At 40.4% G+C, this 25207-nt stretch overlaps 2 protein-coding genes across 5 annotated transcripts; both read right to left on the bottom strand.

Moving 5' to 3' along the window:
- Window positions 1-847: 847 nt before the first annotated feature.
- On the bottom strand, window positions 848-4366 carry LOC130178767 (gamma-crystallin M1-like). Its single transcript, XM_056391226.1, has 3 exons — window positions 4224-4366; window positions 3125-3185; window positions 848-1162 (listed from the first exon to the last, which is right to left on the bottom strand). The coding sequence occupies exons 1-3, from the start codon at window positions 4364-4366 to the stop codon at window positions 848-850; spliced, it is 519 nt and encodes a 172-aa protein (XP_056247201.1).
- A 2892-nt stretch (window positions 4367-7258) lies between these two features.
- Window positions 7259-24328, bottom strand: amph (amphiphysin). Of its 4 annotated transcripts, none has more exons than XM_056391486.1 (22): window positions 24173-24328; window positions 22372-22452; window positions 21837-21891; window positions 21147-21241; window positions 20684-20779; window positions 20496-20603; window positions 20263-20348; window positions 19931-20006; window positions 19539-19621; window positions 19279-19417; window positions 15157-15276; window positions 14968-15051; window positions 14692-14718; window positions 14401-14424; window positions 13562-13789; window positions 11874-11903; window positions 11334-11375; window positions 10455-10868; window positions 9521-9565; window positions 8806-8994; window positions 8579-8680; window positions 7259-8448 (listed from the first exon to the last, which is right to left on the bottom strand). In XM_056391486.1, exons 1-22 carry the CDS (start codon window positions 24239-24241, stop codon window positions 8344-8346), a joined length of 2298 nt encoding a protein of 765 aa, XP_056247461.1. In that variant the 5' UTR covers window positions 24242-24328; the 3' UTR covers window positions 7259-8343. The 4 variants fall into 4 exon arrangements, with proteins under 4 accessions (XP_056247461.1, XP_056247462.1, XP_056247463.1 ...); XM_056391487.1 differs by having other exon boundaries at window positions 13562-13786; XM_056391488.1 differs by having other exon boundaries at window positions 15157-15267.
- Between the last annotated feature and the right edge of the window lie 879 nt (window positions 24329-25207).

The raw sequence follows: 25207 nt of genomic DNA, 5'->3' as shown, positions 1-25207 counted from the left end.
GTTTGTGGTAGCATAGGCAAGATAAAGAAAATAGTCGTGGTGTGAGGAGCAGTGATGGCTGGCATTAGGGGAGTGACTCTGGGACGCCAGTGATCACTGTCTAGCCTCCTGGAGGTGTCGTGGGACCAACTAGACGAAACACTGGTGAAAGGAGGTTCCCACCTGATGACCCCAAAGACATGTTAGTTATCACTGCTCATTAGTCTGTATAGCTAAATTAATAGTTATCATAGGACATGTTAAGCTTAGGGAGCTATTCACTGAGTCTGGTCCATTTTCTGTAGCACAAGCTTCTTGTGTTTATCTTAAATGAAGAGTTATAGCATAGTAAGGCATAAAAAGCCATGTAAAACTCATTGTACATTAAGTCATGAAAGATATTTTCTGTGGTTGTAGTTTAATTTCATTGGAGGTGTGTTGTCTTTCACTGTGCTCACAAAGTAAATGTTAACTTTGTTAAAATCATTAAGGTTTACACTTTTTCACGGAAACTACTGTACTATAGCTGAATACACTTCATTTTCACAGAAAGAAGCAAGAAATAAATATCAAATGATGAATAACATTGAGTTACACAAGATAGACAGGAGGTTATGTCCCAACTCTGGCTGTTTCTAAATACCCAGGAAGTTTTTTAGTCACACCAATAATCTACTCTGAAATTTGTAGCCTGTAATCTAAATCTTAACTGTTTTCAACAGTTAAGAGACAATCAAATCAAGTTTGATGTTTGACAGCCAAAACAACGAAGTCACACAGTTCAGTATCTTAATCAATAGATCAGACAGAAATCCTTATTCACTTATATGAAACTTTATTTATATTTTTCAGTGTTTCCATGGTGACTCTAATAGTGAGAGTCCATGATGCACTTCATGCTCATGAACTTCATGTTGCCCATGCCCATGTTCATGAAGCTCCTGTACTCTCCAGGCCTCATGTACATCATCCTGCCTCTGTAGTGGGGCTGCTCATACATCAGCCAGTGTCCGTCCATCACGTGGCAAGACATGCAGTTGGACATGCGGTAACGATCCATGACATTGTCACAGTCGTCCATCAGCTCGGACATCTGGCCTCCAAAGTTCTCCCTCTCATAGATCCTCATTCTGTATGAGCCACGGTACTGGAACACATCAGTAATCAATATACAATCATTAGTCAGTGTTCACTGATAGTGAGTTTAGGTAGAACTCAGGACCACAGGAAATCACTCGTTATTTGTACCTAACATACTACATGGTCAAAAATATGTGGACACGAGTGAAGCTGTTGACATGCAGACACACTATCATCATCATCATCATCATCACTGTCATCGTCATCATCATCATCACTGTCATTTTCATTTGCATCCTCTTCCCTACCCTAACCCCAATCCCAAGGACAGTAACGGCCCAAGCTCACCCCATAGACACACCCCACCAACACACCACAACTCTCCTTCATCACCACACCTGATACCCTTTGTATCCACTTTTTCTCATCAAATCACCGACCTACACCGCATTATCAAACACAACTTCTCCATATTACAGTCTCAACATCCGGCCTTTCATAACCACAAAATCATCTCAGCCCATAGAAAACACAAGAGCCTTCAGTCCATCCTCGTCAGATCTCAATTTTCCGACCATAGACCCACACCCCCCCTTTCACATAGTCACCATTACAAAAATAGAAAATTCATCCATAATCCATATAGTAACACATCATCCCCCACACTTTGCTCATTTTCCATCACCACAACCAACTTAGTCTATATCATCACATGCACACTCTGCAATAAACATTACATCGGCGAAACAAAACATTCCACTCACACCCGTTTATCACAGCACCTGTATAACATTGGGGAAGGTCGACTCCACACTCCTCTGGTTCAACATTTTCAGTCCCATCCCCCCATGCACCTCATCATAACTGTTCTAGAGAACAATGATCGCTGGACCTGTGGGCAGAGGAAGAGAGTGGAGAGTGGAGCGAGGGAAGCCAATGTGGAGTTTTTAATATATCGGAGGAAGCGTTTGGAGTAGCCTCTGGGGCGTAGGCTGCTAACTTTCCACTCCACCATCCACTCTGTCAGATCAGTAGGCCAGTGCACCGTAATTGAACTCAAAACCCAGAACTCCAACCCCAACCCCAACCCTAACCCCAACCTAACCCTAAAGCATTTGGAATAAATTAATATTAGGCTAAAAACTTGCAATTGGGAATGATAGAAAAAACATACATTTAATTCAGAATATCATATTGTTGGGTAAGGACTAAAAAGGGATAAAAAGTTTAAAAACATTTTAATTTGATTAATTAATTAATATTAGGCTAAAAACAGGGATTATTCATTTACATTATCGGATCAAAAGGGATATATAAGAGAAAATTGTTTTTTAAGTTGCAAAAACTTTAAAATACTGATGGACATATAAAGGGTTAAAGCCTACGTACGGATTCTGGAAAGTGAAACTTAAGAGAGAAAAAAGAAAAAAAAGAAAAAAAAGTGGGAGGGTATAAATAGAAGGGCAGAGAGAGCTGCTTCTCATTCTTGCTCTGACCAGCAACAGACACACAGCTTGACAGCAAAAGAAGCCGCTTGTTTTGTGTTTTTTTTTAGTGTGCCTAGGCCTGAAGAAGACCTTTAAAAAGGTCGAAACGTTGCCTCATAGGCACACATTTTGATTTGATTATTTAAATAAATATTTTTTTTCAATATATTTTCATTTGCTCAAAAACAAATTGGATTATTAAAATAAGTTAAAAAATTCATATTCTTTTAATTTATAATTAATATATAACAAAGCATTAAAAAAAGAATTAAAAGCAGCACAGACCACTCAAAGATGAGTGGCTGGCAAAATGGGTGGACCGTGGTACGCTACGGCAAAAGGCGAGAGGGCCGCCGTCAGCGTACCTGGGATCAGGGTGATGGGGTGAACTGGGGGAAGGACCGTGCACCTCCGTACTCCTATGGGAGTCGGGGTCCTTACCCACGTCCTAACCCTAATCCTAACCCAAAAAAATACAAAAAATACAAAAAACAAAACAAAACAAAAAATACAAAAATATAACATGGATGATTGGACGGTGGTGCGTTATGGGCGGAGACGCCAACGCATCCACCAACCAGCTTGGGGCCAGGGAGGTAGGGGGTTCCAGGGGTGGAAGGACCGTGCTCCTCCTGTCTCCTACGGGAGATGGGTTCAGTTCACCCACCCTAACCCTAACCCGATGCCCAGTGGTATTATGGGGAGAGTCATCGTGATAATTCTTCTAACCCTAACCCTAATCCTAACCCTGAATATTGGGTTACATTTTAGAAAAGAAAAAATTGAAGATATACTGCCCTAACCTAAAGGTTTATTCCTAACCCTAACCCAGAGTCTCAATGCCTAACCCTAACCTCTATTTCTAATCCTAACCCTAACCATTTTAACTGAATGCCTAAACCTAAACAATGCCTAAACCTAACTAAATTTCTAAATTGACGACTAAACCTAACCCAACCCTAACCCTAACCATTGTAATTGGATGCCTAAACCTAATTAACACCTAAACCTAACCATTTTAATTGGATTCCTAAATTAACTAAGTTTTTAACCCTAACTTGCCTAAATCTTAACCCTAACCATTTGGTTTTATCTAAAAATTAAAAAAAACCCTGTTTAAAACCTAAATTTAATTATAAAAACTGTTTAAAAATATATAAATACTGTTTAAAATATATACATGATTATTTGTTATTATTTAATTCATTAAAATTCATTTAAAGGGTTAAAATTTAGAGTAAAAAAAAAACATTATATGGGGATTACATTAAAAAACTATCAGGATTTAAGGGGTTAATTTGGTTTTATTCAAAAGATATAAATTTAGACGACAAAAATAAAAAAGACGATTGAGCGACTATAAAAAGGGTGAAAACACATGGAGAGCTCATTCTGAGCTGAGGCTTTGCTGGAGACAGCTGCTTTTTAGTGCGTGGTAGCCACTGCTTTTTATTTACATTGCCCTGCCTGAAGAAGGCACATACAGTGCCGAAACGTCGCGAGAGGGCACATTTTTAGTTTATTAATATAAAAAATATAAAAATATAGTTTAATTTTTAAGGGAGTTTTTTTAGTTTGTTTTTTGTTTTTTGTTTTTTTATAAAAATTCATATTATTTTATTTACATTTATAGAAAATTTAAAAAGACACCCCCCCATCATTCCTAATGGCATATGCCGAGGAGGATGATGGGTGGCAAGTGGTTCGCCGTAGAAGGAGGGGTCGCTTCCGTGGGCGAAACTGGGACCATCGACCCCAAGACCGGAGTTGGTCTTCTTGGGACCGGGGAGGGATGGGTACCAGGGGGAAGGCCCGTGCATTTCCCGACCCTCAATGGAGGGGACGGGCTAACCCTCTGCCTAACCTTTTTAGCCCTAACTTGCCTAATCCTAACCCTAACCATTTGGTTTAATCTAAAAATTAAAAAAACCCCTGTCTAAAACCTAAAATTAATATTAAAAACTGTTTAAATTATATAAATACTGTTTAAAACATATATATGATTATTTGCTATTATTTAATTCATTTAAATTCATTGAAAGGGTTAAAACATAGAGCCAAATTCATTATATGGGGATTACATTAAAAAACTATTTGAATTTAAGGGGTTAATTTGATTTATTTCTAAAAACTAAAATTTAGACGACAAAATTTAAAAAGACGACCAGCGAGTATAAAAAGGGCGAAAACACATTGAGGGCTCATTCTGAGCTGAGGCTTTGCTGGAGACAGCTGCTTTTTAGTGCGTGGTAGCCACTGCTTTTTATTTACATTGCCCTGCCTGAAGAAGGCACATACAGTGCCGAAACGTCGCGAGAGGGCACATTTTTCGTTTATTAATATAAAAAATATAAAAATATAAAAATATAGTTTAATTTTTAAGGGAGTTTTTTTAGTTTGTTTTTTGTTTTTTATGTTTTTTTATAAAAATTATATTATTTTATTTACATTTATAGAAAATTTAAAAAGACACCCCCCCATCATTCCTAATGGCATATGCCGAGGAGGATGATGGGTGGCAAGTGGTTCGCCGTGGAAGAAGGGGTCGCTTCCGTGGGCGAAACTGGGACCGTCGACCCCAAGACCGGAGTTGGTCTTCTTGGGACCGGGGAGGGGTGGATGCCAGGGGGAGGGCCCGTGCATTTCCCGACCCTCAGTGGAGGGGACGGGCTAACCCTCTGCCTAACCCTAACCCTCTCCTATGGGAGTCGGGGTCCTTACCCACGTCCTAACCAACAGCAGGAATTATACACACTTTCATTTTTCATTGTAAAATTAAATTTGATAATAAAGGCCATTTAACTCACTCTCTATATATGAACTGCCATCCTCACTGCAGGAGTCACATCTCTCAATTTCAGAGCACCAAAACCATCCTAATCCGTGGTGACTCAAACATTCAAACAATTCCCCCTTACAATAACCCCAGCATACAGGTCGACAGCTACCCGGGAGCAAACTACTACCATTTCATGCAAGTCATGGAAAAAACACCCCCAGATCCACTCACCAGATTGTTGATTCTCTCGGTGGGAATAAATAACAGAGACCAGGACCCCCACAAAACATCAATTAAACAGCTCCGTTGTCTGTACAGGAGGGCCAGACACGCCTTCCCAACACTGGTCCCAGGGTCCCAATCATTAACTTCTTTCACTTCTTACCCACAGAGCAACAGAAAAACCTGGAGATCATCAATACACATATTGAAAATAACTTACTGTATTTAGATGCTCTTCCACAGGAACACTTCTTCACCACTGACGACCAAATCCATTGGTCCACAGACACGGCCAGAAGGATGTTCTCCCTCTGGTGTACACAACTACACACATAACCAACTGCTAATTTACTCAATTGCTTTCAGATTGCACCAGTGGGGGAACCCACCTGCCACCTCACTCCGTCTACACCCACAAATTAATCACCTCTCCATTACAGGACACTGGACACCATGAACAACTTTATTAAACATAACATAAAGTACACATATATTACACACATAACAATAATCAAAAAGAACAACTTTTCGGTGTTGGGTGGGGTATAATGGATACCCCACTCACTCATCATGTCCAGTAAGCCAGCATCCCAACTGGAAACTACAATGGAGGAGAGAAAAGAGAGCAGAGAGGACTGGACCAATTAAACAATACCTGATCAAAAAATAAAACACTTTCTTTCACCCATAAGCCAGACTTTGGATTTTTCTTTCTCATTTTCTTGTTTGTTAAAATTTTCCTTTTACCCACCTGTTATTTACATTATAACTTAAAATCCATATGATCTTTTGTCTTGTTTTTTACATGTTGATTTGTGCAATTTCTATATGATTTAAACATTATGTCTTCTCATTTTTTCCATATACAGCCTTCATCAGGACATCTACAAGCACACAATAACACAACAAAATATCATTCACCTACCTTCCACAACCTACACAGGATCGGTGAGGGGGTCCACAACGTCCGGTACACCCCCAGGCCAATGCACCTGAATCCAACCCGGACAAATAAGCTTCATAACATTCTTCACCTAACCCTAACCCTTATGGTTACAAGTTTCACTTTGAAAAAAACATCACTACAAACCTATATCAAACGATTCCAAATGGTCTGAAACATGCTCCTAACCACTTTCTGGGGGGTCGTTTTCACCCTCAACACAGTCATTTTTCACATTTCCCATATGGGGATGTTACTTGACTAACTTTTAAACGCAAGGTCGTAGAGACTCGGGGTTGGTACAGTTGGAACGGGCATAACCAAAAACTTATATGCAGAACTTGGTTGCAAGTCTCTATCACCTTCAGAAAAAAAGTTATTCCCAAAAGAATCCTAAAGGATTGATTTGAGGTGGTTTTCATCCCTTATTCTAACCAAAATAGTCTTAAACGCCCTAACCCGAGCCACAGCTCTGTGCGGAGTTAGCTGGTGTTGCTTCCTTCTTTTACTAACTCCAACCTCTTTACCACTTCACTCAGAGAGAACAGTCCCTGCAGACAAAGGAAGTTAAGTCATGAAACATGTCCATGTCCATCTCAGCAGCTCTCTCAGTTCTTTGGTTGTATCTTTTAGCATCGTTGAAACAGGTACAAAGAGGAAATTTAGCAGGAGCCTAAGTCATTTAGGACTCCAAGTGTTAAGCTATGATACTTTGTTAAAAAATCAGTCATAGTGAATGTGTCTGAACAACAAATAGCCCAACAATGCTTTATACAGTATTAACGCTCATTTATTGATCATGACATTAATGGTTATGGTTTGTACATCACAAAATGTCTAAATTGGGGGTTAACTTCACTATCAAAGGAGGTGACACCAACTTCATTGATCTACAGAACTGTTGGAATATGGAGACCTAAAATAATCCGACAACATAGATTGCATATTGGATTTGTTAATACCTTCCCTGTGATCGTACACTTATATATAGATGGCTGATAAGATTAAGCTGTCGTCTGGTTGGTTCACTTTCTTGCAAATATAATTTTTATAAGACTTGAATTATACAATATTTTAATAGTATGGAGATTTTGTTTTTATTGTATTTTAAAATACTTAATTCAATAAATGTTCAGAGATTTTCATGCTGGATGGGCACTGATGTTGGCCAGTACTCAAATAATACATGTCAATATTCTTTTGGCAGAAACACAGCAACACTTTTCAATAAATTCATTAATTGCCACATATGCCAAAAAAAGATCACCACACACTCAACCAAAACACAGAAATACACTAACAGTGATTCAAAGGTAACAGCAATGATGTGTCTGAAAAAAACTACAAACTCAAGAAATTCATGTTACACTCAAAAACATTTAAATAGATCACAGCACTACAGATTCTCGTATACTCCACAGCAGAGCAACAAAATCAGTACAACACACGGTGCAAAAAAGGTGCAGTTTTTCTTATTTTTCATTTAGTTAACTCCAGAAACACATCCTGCTTTTGTAGGTGTGAACATGTAGATATTTCAACATTCCCAATAAACCATACATCATATTTTTTCTTTAAAAAAAAAAAAAAGATCTTAGTTCCAGGAAAGGTAGACCATACTATCACATCATGCTTTTTAATTTTCACTTCTGCTGGGAATAGTACTAGTATTTATTACCATGAGTTTCCCTTTCAGGAGAGTGCAGACCAGAGAAAGCCTTGTGTTGTCCAGCAGACAGCTGCAGGAGACCACAGGTTTTTCTCAGGACGGGGATGGCTACATGCTGACTGGACTGCTTGGACACCAGTGTTTCAAATTTCTTCTGATTTTATCTGCCATCTAAAGAGACCTCTTACTCCAAACGCTGGGTAAAGTTTTCCGGGAACAGTCCTTTTCGAGCACCAGCTCCAAGTGTTAACCAGTCACTTTCTTTGATCCCTGTGAGCCAGCCAGCATCCTGCAACAACAACAGCCACAAAAACACCACTATCAGCCTTAAGTACTATTACGGTTTTGTTCCTTCCTTCCTTTCAAAAGGCTGCTGGACTTTAATTACTGGACTTCAACATGTAATCTGCTCTGCTCACCTGATCCTCTACTGAAGCAGTTGGAACCACCAACACCACATCACCTCTCTTAAGTTCAAGTTCATCTGAATTTGCAGCTTCAAAGTCATGCATTGTCTCCACCTGCAGGAAGAAAAACACCATGACCACCTATGCTAACAAAGACTGAGCAGGTTAATCATTTATATAAAAAACATATACGAGTGCTGATGTAAAAGTTAGCAGTTAAAATGTGGAGGAAGTCCCACCTTATAGAGAAAGTCATCAGGGAGTCCTGAGATGCCACCAGATGGACTCATGTGTTTAATGGTCTGGTTTTGTGCAGTAACACCATTGTCACTTATGGCAGTGGGGGAGATGATGTCAGTATCGCGGTCATCGTCACCTTCATTACTAGAGGCGGGTTCAATCACCACGGAGGGGATCGGCATCTTTTCCTGCAGGGGATAAGTGGCATGGACCTGTTATTAACAAACCTCTTACTGTCTCGCACAAACGCACACAAGACTGAAATAAATCTAAAGGATTAATAAATCTTAAATCATTCCTAAACTCATTTTGATTATATCCTGGTTGATGTGGCAGAGTCATCCTAGTTCTTCAATCTAAATTCTCTAAACATTCAGAAGTCCTGCTTTCATCTGTGTAGCAGTTATTCTCTAGAGATATTGACTTTCCTCAAACCTAAATAACTCAAAGTATTATGGAATTCCTTTATAAACCTCACAGAGCACAGATTTGTACATTGTGAAAATTGCAAATGAAACCAAAAACAAGGCACATGTACTGTTGGTTGACAGAAACAATGTAAAATAACAACAATATAACAAATTCATTATTATTGTTTGACTACTTTGTGCATTGTCAAAATGTTACTTGCAATTACTTGCAGCATTTTTATTATTCAATTCTTTAATCATTGTTGACAGAAATACTAATAAAATATTAAAACCGTCAACATACCTCACCAAGTTCTGGTTTCTCAGAGCTGGGAGATCCAACCGTTGACTTTGGAGAGAAAAATCACATTTAGGCCACAAACATGCTCTATACAAATACAGTACACTAATACAAATGGCCCAGCTGCCATGAACACATGAACTCAAACTGTGCTCTTAAACACTGGAGGTGATCTATTTTAGTCCTCAAGGAGGCGATGTAGGTCTATAATTTAAGCCAATCAGAGCATTTCCATGACCGCAGTAGTATGCAAAGAAACATCCATGGAGGAATGTGTGAGAACTGCTGTGTACATTGCACTGAATAAAGACAAAAGAAACTAAGCAGATGTGATTTGTGATCTTAGAATCTCCCATGGAGGAAGAATTTTGGCTGAATAAAGAGTTGACAAAGTTCAGCTACAGCTGAAGAAAAGGGGCCAGCTTTCTGTTGTTTCATGCCATAGTGACCCCAGCTGCAACGCTCAGACCACAGCTCACACCTCTGCTGCATTGTGACACACTCCGTAATGCTACAATCCATTTCATGCATGTGGCGTACCTCAAAGTGTATGGTTGCGTCCTTGTGTGGAACATGTTTGTGACCTTAATCACATTATACCATAAAAATAATGAACTGAAAGTAAAGATTCAACACATAAATATTCTATGATTTACATTGTACTAATTATGTAGATAACATGGTGATGATGATGACGACAATGATGGGGATGACAAAGATGATGATAGTGGTGATGATATTAATAGTGATGACCATGATAATGGCAATAATGATGATAATGTAAAGATTATGACGATGATGACAACAATGGTGATGATGATGATGAAGAGAATAGTGATGATGATGATGATGGTGACAATGCTGTTGATGATGATCAGGTGATCATAGAAAGCAGGAGTGTCGTTACTGAGCTACTGGGATCAATGTGTCCACTCACAGCAGGGTTCTCCTCCTTCAGGCTGCCAGGACTTTCTGCTGTGACTTCCTCACCAGCAGGTGGAGCAGGATGTTCATCCACCTCTCCTCCAGGAGGGGAAGCTGCAGGTTTGTCTTCAGCAGGGGAAGCTGCAGGTTCGTCTCCAGCAGGGGGGGTTGCAGGTTCGTCTGCAGCAGGGGGGGCTGCAGGTTCGTCTCCAGCAGGGGAGGCTGCAGGTTCAACTGCAGCAGGGGGGGCTGCAGGTTCGTCTGCAGCAGGGGGGGCTGCAGGTTCGTCTCCAGCAGGGGGGGCTGCAGGTTCGTCTCCAGCAGGGGGGGCTGCAGGTTTGTCTTGCTCCTCAGCAGGTTCTGTCGAGGCAGCAGCTTGTGTCTCTGAGGCTCCAGGAGTCCCAGTTGATTCAGCATTAGCTTTGTTCTTTTGCAAGGGAAGACGGTATCAACCCTCAAACAGTTGAAATGCGGCTGCTGATATTTTGCACGAAATTGAGTAAATGGCTCAGAATTCATAACAAGAGCTTACACCTGTCTAAATGGTCCATTAATGAAGTAATCCATCCTTCATGTCTGCTCATTTTCTTCATGTCAGACTTCATGGATGTTTATGGTAAGTTTAAGTTTAAAGTAAAGTTTTAAATATTTTACAGTTACAATCAGAATAAAAGTCCTCAGCATATCTCAGGGTTAGCCCTAACCCTGAGATATTACAAAAAACTACTGATCAAACAGAAAGAAGAAAAACATTTAATGAAAATGTTTACAAAGGGTCCTCAATAAACTGATCTGCTCAACAGAACAATAAATCAAAAACATTAATACACCATTCCATATGTGTTATCGTCAATAAAATATTGCTCAAAATAAACTTAAAATTATAACTCACCATCTTATCAAAATCAGCAAAAAATGATGGGGCAGAAGCATCCTTCAGAATGCATGTGTGAAAAATGGAGAAGAGTTACAACTTAAGATAAAGATGCACAAATAAAAAAATGATTTATCATTCACAGAAGAGAGGGAAGAGTATTTACAGAACATTAAGATTTGAGACATTAAGAGATGAGACATTAATAAGAAATTAATAGACAGGACGCAAACAGACGAGACATTAATAGACAGGAAATAAACAGACAATACATTAGGAGACTGGAAATAAATGGATGAGACATTCAACAATAGGGGATAGGACAACAAGAGAGGAGACATTAAGAGAAGGGAAATTAGCAGAAGGGACACTGAAACAGCAAACAATGAACAGATAATATAAGTAGGTAAAATTATCGGTGACACTTTAAGTCTCCGTGTACTGAATTAGATCTGAAACACTGTCATCAGAACAGCTGAATTCATCTCTATCAACTACATTTTAATGCTTCTTCTGGACAATGACTTCAAATTTAAATTTACTTTACTGAAAAATTACCTGTGAAAATCCATTAAATCCACTGGTCACCTGAATGAATTCAGAGACACAGGTTAGTATCAGAGACATTTAAGATGACTAAATGAGTTATAAAGAAGAACAAAATTATGGAATTAACAAGCAGATGAAGCAAGCAGAGAGGCGGGAGGAGCTCAGGCTGGGATCCAGGTTTTAGGATGACTACTTTTACTTTGTGAATCTGTGGGAGGGTAGAAAGCAGGAAAGGGATTTGATTGATTTCTAATCTACTCTGTGCTAATCTACCAAACTCGAGAAGGGAGGAAGTCAAGTACCTCTTCCTGTTCTGTATCTAGCTCTTGGTACAACTTTCCAAATCTCCGGTTTGCGGCCTCATCTTCGGACATGTCTGAATTTTCTGGTTCTCTGTGAATTCGGGGAACGTTTACATCTGCTGCTGTTCCAGAGATGGACGCAGAGTTTTGTTGTGTGACAGAGGACACGAAGCCACTGCTGTCACTAACTTCCTGCCAGGACGTGGTGCTGAAGGCAGGACCCTCAGTCCCTGAAGAGGCTGCTGGGAAACTGTTGGCAAAAGGGTCTGCATCCCACTCACTCCCATCCCCAGTAACCCCACATTCTCCTGAGGTCTCAGCAAATGGATCAAATTGAAATCCACCCACCTTGTTTCCAGACTTTGTTTCCGCAAAGGGATCTGAATCAAACACACCTACTTCCTGTGTTTCAGCTGAGGGAACTGAATCAGACGCACCTCCTCCACGTGTTTCAGCAAAGGGATCTAAATCAAACACACCTCCCCCCTGTGTTTCAGCGAGGGGATCAGAATCAAACGCACCTCCTCCCTGTGTTTCAGCAAAGGGATCTGAATCAAACACACCTCCACCCTGTATTTCAGCTGAAGGATCAGAATCAAACGCACCTCCACCCTGTATTTCAGCTGAAGGATCAGAATCAAACGCACCTCCTCCCTGTGTTTCAGCAAAGGGATCTGAATCAAACCCACCTCCTCCCTGTGTTTCAGCAAAGGGATCAGAATCAAACGCACCTCCACCCTGTGTTTCAGCAAAGGGATCAGAATCAAACGCACCTCCACCCTGTGTTTCAGCAAAGGGATCAGAATCAAATGCACCTCCCCCCTGTGTTTCAGCAAAGGGATCTGAATCAAACGCACCTCCACCCTGTGTTTCAGCAAAGGGATCTGAATCAAACGCACCTCCACCCTGTATTTCAACTGAAGGATCTGAATCAAACGCACCTCCCCGCTGTGTTTCATAAAGATTTCTATAAACTGTGTTTCTCTCTGGTGAAACTTTCGACTCTGGTTCGACTTTTTCAGACAAGTCTGCTGCTACACCATCAGCTCCACCTGCCCACCCCTCTGAGCCACTTACTGGATGATCTTCATATGAAAGTTCATCATCAGCACTCGCCCAGCCTCCCCCTAGACCTCCATCACCCCACTCCTCAGCAGTCTCATATTCAGACCCAGAACCATCTGGAGACCTGGACCACTTTTCTCCTCTGTCCTCTGTGCTGTCCTCAATTTGTTCACCATACTCATTGGTGAACATAAGTCCTGGAGTGGATGTCCTGCGGTCTTCCTGTCCTACTATGCCCCCCCTTGAATCTGCCTGCCCTGTTGCATTTTCCTCATCTCCAACTGCAGTGGGATGAAGGTTGGGGTTAGTTTGAGAGTCCCACTTGCTAACCTCATCTTCAGCTGCTGTGGCTGCCTCGCTTTCCTGAGGAGGTGTAGCTGTGTCTCCACCCGGCTGCAAGCCATCTGCTTGGGGCCAGCCCTGAGCCCCACCCTGTGCCCCCTCCAGCACTACAGCAGGGGCACCAGGGGCCTCGGCTCTTGAAGAGGCATCTCCATTTGCTGGCACTGAACCAAAGTCTGCGGACCAGTCAGCCATGAAGCCGGCATCTGCAGCCTGCTTGGAAATGGCAGGGAACGAATCGTTAAAGTTTGACCCCCCTGCTCTAAACCCAAAGATTCTGACTGGAAGGCCAGTACATGGAAATACAGAGTAGCTGTTTTCCATCTAGACACTGTAGGTGAGTGATGTATCTGGAGAATGGTTGCACAAACACACACTGATCATGGCTTCCATCTAAAAGATATATACACAGTTTCTGACTGACTTCAGAAAGATCAATTTTCTGTGAATTTTGGGTAATTTTAGACTTAGAAATACAAACAGGGCCACCAAAGCTACAGTACAGGTCTCTTCACATGGATGGTAAACTAGGTGGATTTTTTGCATCAGTCCTTCAAATATATTTTGAAATTAATAGTGCAAATGTAAAGATTTGAATAAAAAATAAATGCCAACAGGAAGAGACATTAGTTGATCATTTCATCTTTGTGGAAACAGCAGCTAAACAAGGTCCAAGGTCAAATGAAGTGCATGAGTTTGTGAATACACTGATGTACTACAGTAAACATTATCATTGAGGAGACAGTTAATCTAAATTGATCAGTGATTTCTCAGGTTTCAGTGATGATGACAAACAAAACAGTGGTGTTGTGTAACTGAATACTTACAGGCTGAGCTGTTTGTGCGTTTCCCTTTAAAAAATGAAAAAACAAGTAAAGAAATGGTTCAGATCTGTAGAGAGAACTAAACTGGTCTGTGTTTAATCATTAAGTATTAATTTGTATAATTACTTGCCCAAATTCGCTTCATTCATCCGCTAATCTCAAAATGAGTGATGTTTTACCCTCAATAATAATCTGAGAGTAAATTTCAAGGATCAAGTCCACATTTGTGATTGTCCATTAGCAGTGTAAATTATAGTCTAAACAGCTTTACATAAGACACAAGACTTTACTTACCGACCACATGTCCCAAGGTATAGTTGTCTGAAAGGAGCACACTACATGTTGTTAATGTGGCAGATCATCACACATTTTACACAGTTTCCATCAGTAACATATCAATATAAACAGATTAACATCAAAGTTATTTGTAGTTATCAGCCTCAGTCAGTCAACAGGCCCTTCTCATAAAAATGAGCTTTCAGACTGTGCTTTCAGACCATTGTGTTGGTGTTGAGGTGTAACTTGGTTCAACGTGCTGCAGCTGAAACAGTGTCAGTTAATGAAAAGAACCTGTGGTATTGGCGAGACACTTTCATCTGGCTGAAAAGCATCAAAGTCCAGGTCAAGAAGAGATTCTCCAGGTCGTTCATTGGGCTGTGTATAACAACAAAACAAAGACGGGTAAACAGAATTTTACAACACACCGTGCATATAAGGAAAAGTTAACAAGCACAGAGAATGTGTGTGGACCCCACACACCTGCGATGGTGAAGGTGCTGGTAAAAATTCTCCTCCAAATAGGTCGATAATCTGGTCCTCTGCCACCTCCTTGGTAGGTGTAACCTTTGGTGGTGGAGGAACCGGTGGTCCCTTTTTAAACTGCCAGAGGACACAACAGGCCATGAACAACTCAACCAGCATCACCTCTTCACTTTCTCTGATTCATGTTCAACATGTGAAAGAATGAATGGAGCCGCATGCAGATAATGCAAACACAATGATACAGTGGGAGGAGCCACTGGTTCTCAAATAGATTTTTCCTGTTCTGTATTATCATTTTAACTTTTTCTTTAAATGATGCCCTTCATGACCACAGAAACTCAGTTTCCAGTTAGGAGGTGCGAATCACGAATTGAAAATGCTTCATCATTACAGTTGTTAACAAAACATGGCGTCACAGCTGCTGAATTCAAAACTTAGCCAGTATTTTAAAAGTGAACTGATTCCAGCTACAGATTGTGTTTTCAGTTTTCTCAACACCATAAGCAACTCATGAACGTTATGTATGTATATCATAATGATTATTGATGTTCCTCAGCAGTCAGCAGATTTTGATTTAAATCAATCTTACTATCTATGGGATGAGTATAGACAGTGGTGGAAATATTACAGCATCTATATATTTGCAGCTGAATGTAGGATAGGACATGTCCCTACCAATATTTGAGTGAACACGTTCACTGTTTGGAGTGAAGCCCTCCCAGAGGGTACATCTCCAGATGACCAATTATGCATGCTAGCATTTGATTGGCTGAAAGAGCAGGTACTATCTGGAGGCTCACATCATGTATAAATATCACACTTACTGAAAGAGAGTAAATCAGTGAGATGACAACAGGAAGTTGTTGATAAGTTGTAGTTACAGGAAGTGTGTTTTGTCAGTGAGAAGAGCACTTAATCTACAAAATAAGTCAACAGTCAGTTTTTTTTTTGTCTGTAAACAAACATGATATAAATGACAGATTTAGAAGAGCAAAACAACAGAATAATTCAAGTTTACTTAAACTGTCAGGAACATCATTAAATCTATGGCTGAACTTTGACCTATCAGACTTATTGTAGTTATAATTGCTGGATGTTTTTCTGTGAAATGGATCATATGAATATAATTGACACTTGTTGAAAATGGAATGATCAAAACTATGTAAAATAAGTTTTATAGATTTTTTTAATTTATTTTAAAATTATAAATATCCACTCAGTGAGCACTTTATTAGGAACACCTGTACACCTGCTTATTCATGCAGGTATACAATCAGCCAATCATGTGTCAGCAGCAGATCCAGGTAAGGAGCTTCAGTAAATGAGGAAACATGTGACTCAGAGACTTTGAGCTTCATGACTGTTGGTCTGAGTGTGTATCAACTCGGTATCTAGAGGTTTTATATCCAGCGAGCAGCAGGTCTGTATTGATGAGTGAGGTCAGAGGAGAAGGGAGAGAAAGGCTACAGTCACTCAGGTAACCTTTACATCTTTACAACTGTGCTGAGCAGAAAAGCTTCAGAGTGAACAAGACGTCCAATCTACAACAGCAGAAGACACAGGCTCACCAACACTGGACAGTTGAAGACCTGTTCTGATGGATCTGGATTTATTTTATGGTCACAATTTACCATCTTCTAATGGTAAATTGTGGCCACTTCTAGCATGGTAATACACCATGTCACAAAGGAAAAAAATGTCTAAGAATACCAACAAAGACTGTACAGACTGACCTGAACACTAAGCGAGTTATCATGAAATACATGGCAGAGAGGAGACTCTAATATAAGATGACAGAGGTTCACTACCACCAATTGAATGTGACATGGTTACTTACCATGAATACATGAGTAAAATGGAGATACATGAACATATGAACAGATGAACAGGATGGAGACATGTTACAGGTCAGTGAGACAAAAGACTGAAAATGCTTCTGATGAAGCATCACAGTTTATTCTAATGATGCGACAACTGAAACCTCAAACACACAAAGAACTACAACATGAACTACACTGTTGTATTTACGTTTTCTACTGTTTCTATTCTACTCCTCTGGTAGTGTATGATATATTGTAAAACACTGGTTCCCAACATAGAGTACAGTATAACCCTTTAGGACCTGAAACATCTGAGAGGTCAGTCCTCCACTGGGTCCCCATCTACACAGCAACACTGTTCATCAGTGTTTCATGTCTACTGGACCTGGCTCTGTCACAGCTCCTTCATGTAAACATCACGACTCTGTCATGTGTTACAGAGAAGACTGGGAACCAGTGTTGAAGAAACACACTGTGTGACTTCACATTCATACATATACATATTTGTCCAAATACGTTCAACAAACATGTAAAAACGATCTATATCTAACACTTAAAGTCAGATCTCATGACCTGAACAGACAGTAGAAACAAGACTGTATTCCACTGACAGGTATCCACTGTATATAACAACACTGGTGTTACAGATTCAATAAACGCACACAGTAACAGACATGACAAAAAACTGATGTTACATGTTCACTCACCAATTAACAGACAAAAGTGTGCAGCAAAGAAAAACAGTCACAGAAAGTTACTGTGAAGTTTGAACAGTTGAAAACACTCAGTTCTGGTTAGTAAACTCTAGACTGAATATATTTATATACATAGGCTAAACAGTGTCTGCTGTTAAATTTACTGTTATCTATCACTATTATATCATCTATCAATCACTATTATATTATCTACTAATCACTATTACATCATCTATCAATCACTATTATATTATCTACTAATCACTATTATATCATCTATCAATCACTATTATATTATCTACTAATCACTATTATATCATCTATCAATCACTATTATATTATCTACTAATCACTATTACATCATCTATCAATCAGTATTATATTATCTACTAATCACTATTATATCATCTATCAATCACTATTATATTATCTACTAATCACTATTATATCATCTATCAATCACTCTTATATATTTACAAAAACTACATATTAACCCATGCTAACCCATATTTCATTTTGGCCAGATCAATAATATCTAACACTAAGCTGTGATGTGGATTTGGATCAAGGTAAGATTTAGGGCTCTATCTTACACCTGGTGCAAAGCGGCACAAAGTTTCAGTTACAGACCAACGCAGTTTTCATTTTTTCATCCAGCATCCACATTGTTTAAATAGCAAATACATGCACTCATCTGTGCGCCGCGGTGTGGTCAGGAACATTGTTGACGCATTGTTATCTTGAGACAGTGGAAAGTGAGTGACCAACGGAAAACTGGTCTGAAGTCAGTGTTGCAGTGTTTCACTGTTATTTTACGGAGCATTTTCAAAAGAGTAGCATGTGCCAACAAACACGGGCGCACAAAAGTCATACATTCTGTCTGTTACACATACACATCAAAGTGAGCTAAATATGCGCTTAACATGTTCAGATAAGTCAGGGTGAACATTACAACACAGCCTCAGAAGGTTGTCATGTGTCACGGATGTGTCTTGCACACGACTCTGCAGTGAAGCTTCTTTCTTACTACCTGGTAAATACTCCACAGTTGGCCTCATTCATCACCTAAATTTTATCACCATAGTTTCATAAGGAACTGAAGATTTATTCACACTTGTCATCATATAAAATATTTCTAATGTTGTGATTTGTGCCGTGACTTCACTGTAGAGCTGTGAGCAGAGCACTGATTCACTCAGAGCTGCTCACTGGTCAGTCACAATATGTGATCAACTGACCACAAATAGAATCTAACTATGTGAAACACTGAACCATTATAATAGCAATCCATCAAGGTGCAGCACGCCTGGCTTTTAAGGGGAATGGGAGATGCACTGTGATTGGTTTATTGGAGGTTACACCCAAAACACTCCCATGAATAATTAAGAGATTAAGTTCAACCCTTTTGGAGCATGAGCCTGGAGCAGGGACTGCTTTTATACTGTTTTTTAAATAGCAAAAAAGAAATGGAAACCCTGAATGCATTTGCACTTGCTAACACACGTTTCAGACCATGCGCTTTGCGTCATCAAAATAGAGCCCTAAATCTACATGTTAGGATCTACCTGTGATGTGGATCTGGATAAAATTAGTGTTAGGTCTACCTGTGTGGGGGATTTGGGCCGTGGTGGTCCAGGTGAGACAGGACGGAGCATATGATTGGAGCTGGCGTCTGGACTCTCTGGTGGACTCTCATCTTCTGGTGGTGATGGGGTTCTCGCGAGTCGTAGTGGTCCTGAATCACTGAGGGAGGAACAGAAACCAGAAGTCTACTGATTGGCTGCCCAGTGTCAGATGTTATAATGAAATCAAAACTCTCTAGATTTGAAGTAAAGTTATTCCAAGGGTGAAAACTTATACTAACCTCGGAGCTCCTTGGATGGTAAACATTTTGTCAGAGTGCTGCTCAGCCAGTTTGGTCATCACTTCATACAACTGTCTGCACACCTGGACAGGTAGATTCAATTCAAGGTTATTTTTCAGCAAACAGAAATTTGTTTTATCCTTCTCTAAAAAAAACCTATCCAACAACATCACTCAGTTCACCTTTGTATAAAATGCAAGTGTTAACACTTTACCATCCACAGAAACACCTCTGCCCAGGTAAGATGTGACGTCACAAAGTGCCCTCACCTTGTTGGTCACAGAGCTGATGTCTGCGGTATTTCAGACTGAACACCATCTGCCTGTCTGACTGTTCCTCTGCATTATGGAACATTGAAAGCATCTTTAAAAACTTTTCATTGGTTTCCTCACCAGGGAGATCTCTCTGTGAAACTTTGCCTCCAGACTCGTTACACTCTTGTAGGTGCTGATATAGAAGCCGACCCGGCTGCAGAGCACAAAGAAAAATATTTGCGCTGGAGTCATTATTTGTCTCCAGATTATTAAAATGTTGTTTAATAAACTCTTTCCCTGTGGGCCTTCACACACTTTACCACAGAGTTAGTGTCAGTAGTCCAGACTTAAGCAGAATTGGAAGGTTTGTCTTTGAAAAGTTAGTCAGTACCTGAAGCCTCTGCAGGTGTGTATATGCAGTGGGCCAATCATTGTGCTACTGCTCAGAGGAGGAGACAGCTTAGACTCACCTGTCCCAGAGAGTCGGTAGTTCATCCTGGAGACCCACGTTGAGCTCATCAAACACTCTCTGAGCCTTTTTCAGTTCATCTTCTGCCTGCAGAAAGAAAACACCTTTAACTTTATACTACACCTGGGCAGGTAACATATATGGCTGTATTGTTATGTGTCACTTGAACAGGTGCTCCACTTGCTACCTCTGACTTCTGAAGCTTCCATCATGATCACAGACCAGTGGACTCACCTTCATAATCTTGCGGTCGTTCTTCATCCCAGACGCCTGCAGACTTTCAACATTGTGACGAGCGCTGTCGTAGTCAATGAGTTTCCGACTCCTCTTGGCCACACGAGTCTGAAATGTCGCAGTTCCACTTTTCACACTGTGCTTCAAAGTTTCATGTTTGTTTTGTAAAAACACAAAGTGTTTGTTACCTTAAGGTCCGGGAACTGTTGCAGGTAAGCGTCCAGGTTCAGCAGCGTCGAGTCCACCAGTTTGTTATGGAAGTCTTCCCACAATGCATCACAGTCCTGCAGAAAACAACTCATGACATCCCAGCAACACATCAATGCTAAAATTATTCTGTCCTACCTAAGACACCAGGGGTCAGCAGTCTAAGGTCCCTGCTCACCTTTACTGTACCTGACCACACCCCTGCAAGTGATAAGCCCACTGGGCAGTGGCTTCAATAATTACATGGACACCTGTGTCTCACACCTGGAGACATGGTGTCCCGTAGCACACAGTGCTTCTTTCAGCTGCAGACACCAGAGTATTACCCACAGGTGGTCAATTTTAAGGTGACCGGTGACCAGAAACATTAATGCCGATCTACTGATCACATATTTTTTATGAAAATCAGCCAATAATAATCGACAGCAAATCACGGCATCTAACCTTTCCGATGATCATGACGTCGTCTTTTCCGTGCCAGTCTGGTTCGTAGACTTCATGCAGAGACTGGGTCAGGTTGATGGAGGCCTGCTGCATCCCTGCATGACCAAAAACAGTCAGCTGATAGATGATGTCAGGAAGGGAGGCAAACATTAACATGTCCTAAATGTACTTTACAATGTGGTGTATGATATATGTGTTTAGTATATACAGTATCATATATAAAGGATGCTCAATACACAGGACTGTGTCAAAGTTTGAGAAACTTTGGATGTTCACACTCTTCATCATCATCATCATCAGGAGGCATCTGATTGGTCCAGATTCATTCTGCGTCAAGATAACAAGTCCAAACACACGGAATCATAAAGAACCGTCTGCAGAGACCAGAAGGACCAGGAGTCCTGCAGCAGATGAGGCAGGTTCTCCAAGATGCTGGAACAACCAACCTGACCAGAGCCTGAAGAACTGTGAGGAGGTGTACGAGGAGAACTGGTAATGGTTTAAAGTTAAAGGGGGTCACTCGTCCTTGGATGAAGTTCACTGATGAATAAAAAACTATTCATGGCTGTATTTTCCAAAACATCCTCGTATTTTTACAACAGAGTTACACAGTGTTTATGATGTGTTTAATATAAATATTTATGTTTTATGATGTTTTTATATGACACTGAACAAGAAAGACCACCTCACCTTTAATAGCAGACATGTAGGCCTTCATCTCCCTCTGCAGCCGAGAGCCTTCAGACTAACACAACAGAGGGAGAGAGAAAAAGAGAGGGAGAGAGCACTGGTTAATAACACACACAGACAGTTTTCATTAGTTCTTTTACTTTGGTGAAACATGATAGTTTCCTGTTTTCCTGGTGTTTTTCTCTGCAGGTGAAGCTTGTTACAGTTGAGTTCATGTGAGACAGAGATTAAGTGAAAGGAAACATCACTGATGGAGAAGAGCTGAATATTCTCGCTTTCATTCCTCCTGTAATATTTCTAATAATAACAGAACCACTGCTCCCTGTTGACGATGTCTAACTTGTTGATTCTTATTTTCAGGTACACAAAAATGGACTCTGGACATTAATGTCCATCAGTAAGTGACCACTTTGGTCAAGACTGAAACATCTCAATTTTTGAATGATTTCGATGAAATGTGGTTCAGACATTCATGTTCCTCTAAGAATGAACTGTAATGACTTTAGTGCTCAGGTGAGTCAGGTGCATCTCTTACCTCCTGTCTCCTGAAGTTAATGACCACTTGTTCAAACTGCTCATCTTTGGTCTCATCTGCTTTCCCCAGCTTCTGCAGCACCTGAGAAAAAATACACAATGAGAGACATTAATAACATTTAAAACTCTGAGCTGTGACTCAACCATAAGTTTACTATCAAACAGGCCAACTGGGATGTATTCCTTGATGAAACCCAGTGATACCTCAGATCAACATGCTGAATGTGTCGCTGAATGCAGCACATAAGTATTTATGTTCCAGCTGAGGGAACAGATTTTATTAACACACAATGTGACAGACGTCACAGTCAGAAACAAAACTTCTCTCTGTGTGATGTTCACAGATGGTCTGCTCAAAGACAGTGGCCATCACAAACTCAGAGTAACAAAGTGTCATTTGGAGATGATAGGTTCATTTAGTAGAAGCACATGAACAGGTGTAATGTTTCAGCACCATGGACAGTTCTCACTGTAAGAACCCGATAAGGTTTCAGAATCAGCAGCACCAGTTTTCACTGTCCTGAGCCCCCACTGTCAGAATCAGATCACTTTTCAGCACCACGGACAGGTCTCACTGTCAGAACCAGATGATGTTTCAGCACAATGGACAGTTCTCACTGTCAGAACCAGATGATGTTTCAGCATCATGGACAGTTCTCACCATCAGAACCCTCACTGCCAGAATGAGATGATGTTTCAGCACCACGGACAGTTCTCACCATCACAACCCTCAGTGTCAGAATGAGATGATGTTTCAGCACCACGGACAGTTCTCACCATCAGAACCCTCACTGTCAGAATGAGATGATGTTTCAGCACCACGGACAGTTCTCACCATCAGAACCCTCACTGTCAGAACCAAGTATCATTTCAGCACCATGGACAGTTCATAGACTGTTTATGTAATGAGTTATAATTTTTTTAAAATGAGGCTAATTTGAGCTAACTAACACAACTCGCTGATATTAACTAGTAAATATATGGACATACAGTGACAAATATATATATATATATACATACATATATACATATATATATGTGTGTGTGTGTGTGTGTGTGCGTGTGTGTGTGTGTGTGTGTAGCTACACTTGTATGTATAGATGGTATATATATAGAGAACCACAGTATAGATAGATATATAGATAGATAGATAGATAGATAGATAGATAGAGATAGATAGATAGATAGATAGATAGATAGATAGATAGATAAATAGATAAATAGATAGTGCATACTGTCTGAATTTTGTGGTTATGATTGGCATATATCAGCATTAAATTTGGTACTAGCAGCCCAGCAGTCATATCCTACAAATAATGTGCAGGTAGTTGATCGACGTAGAAATGACGTCACCACGCCGCAGACACCCCACCCCCCACCCCTCTGCCACCACTACCACCGACCTTGGAACAGGAAAACACCTAACTGTCATTTATATAAAACATAAGACTCATGCGTGACATTTTTCACTTCACATGTGACGTCATCACGAGGTGTTCCGATCAGTGTTAATCCGCCATCAGCTTCAGCCAATCAAAGCGCTCTCCGTCCGTTTTCAATCATTTTACTCTTTTTATGAGCTGATATTATCGGACACATCATGACGCCACCACCTCAGTACGGATCAATATCTGATCATCAAAACAACATTAACAAATATCAGAAAATAACTTAACATCAGAGAGAAACGCTGCACAGGCCTGTAGCCTCCAACCAGCTCCACATCTACCTATCCCTGTCCTTCTCCATCTGTCCTCCACCCGCCGCCTTCATCCCTCACCCTCCTCCTCTTCAGCTCCTACCTTCTCCTGCGCCCTGTTCAGCCGTTTCTGTACGTTTTTAGCGAAGATTCCCGTTTTGATTTCCGCCATGATGACTGCAGAGTGAGAGCGAGAGGCGGATTAACAGAGAGAGAGAGGGAGAGCGGTTGACAGGGGGGAGGGGTGTGTGTGTGTGTGTGTGTGTGTGTGTGTGTGTGTGTGTGTGTGTGTGTGTGTGTGTGTGTGTGTGTGTGTGTGAAGGGGGCGGGTCTTAAAGCAACAGTCAGCTTTCTGTCTGCTGTTTCAGTCCACCTCCTGTTTTCTTTGGTTTTAATTAAATGCGGTATTTTAGGTTCATTTCAGTAGGTGAATAAATGTAGATGTGTAAACGTCACAAAAGTAGAGTCAGAGTTTCTGTAACTGTCCAGATAAAGTCACATCTTGTCTGGCTTTGGATATTTTTAGTGTCTCAGCAGGTAATCTCTGTCTCTGGAGGCTGGAGCAGATTATACACGATTTATTTTTGGGTTCACTTTTTCACTCAAATGTCGAATAAACAACAGGAAGTGATTAATGAGAGCTTCATCAAACAGCAGAAATGCATTTAGAGGGATATTTTCCTCATAAATTAAAGTATATGTTTTAGTTTTGGTGCTGATTTTAGCTAAAACATGAGCTGCAACCACCTTTTAATAAAACAGGAAGTTTGTTCAAAGAACACCAAAATCAAAAAGCAATTTCAGACTGGACTGGACATTGATGTCCTCCTAAAGCCCAAATATTAAAACATATGTCATTTTTGAGTGTGCAGTGATGTCAACCCCTGAGGAGGCCAATCAGACTGCACAGGCAGGAGAGAACTGTGTGAGCACCCCACACCAGGACATTATTACATTTAGGCCTAGTCCACACCTACATTCGTTAAAATTTTTCCTCCTCCACTCTTAAAAAAAATTCCCCAGCCACATAAAAAAAACACATAATATGTGCTGCTGAGAGCCAAACCAATAGGTACTAATATAACCCTGACCGTAAAGTTAGTTTGGCCAATCTGAAGCTGGAAAAAAGGTGCTACCA

Source organism: Seriola aureovittata, chromosome 12, assembly GCF_021018895.1.
Source record: "Seriola aureovittata isolate HTS-2021-v1 ecotype China chromosome 12, ASM2101889v1, whole genome shotgun sequence".
Taxonomy (NCBI): Eukaryota; Metazoa; Chordata; class Actinopteri; order Carangiformes; family Carangidae; genus Seriola; species Seriola aureovittata.
This window is presented reverse-complemented; position numbering and strand designations above follow the sequence as displayed.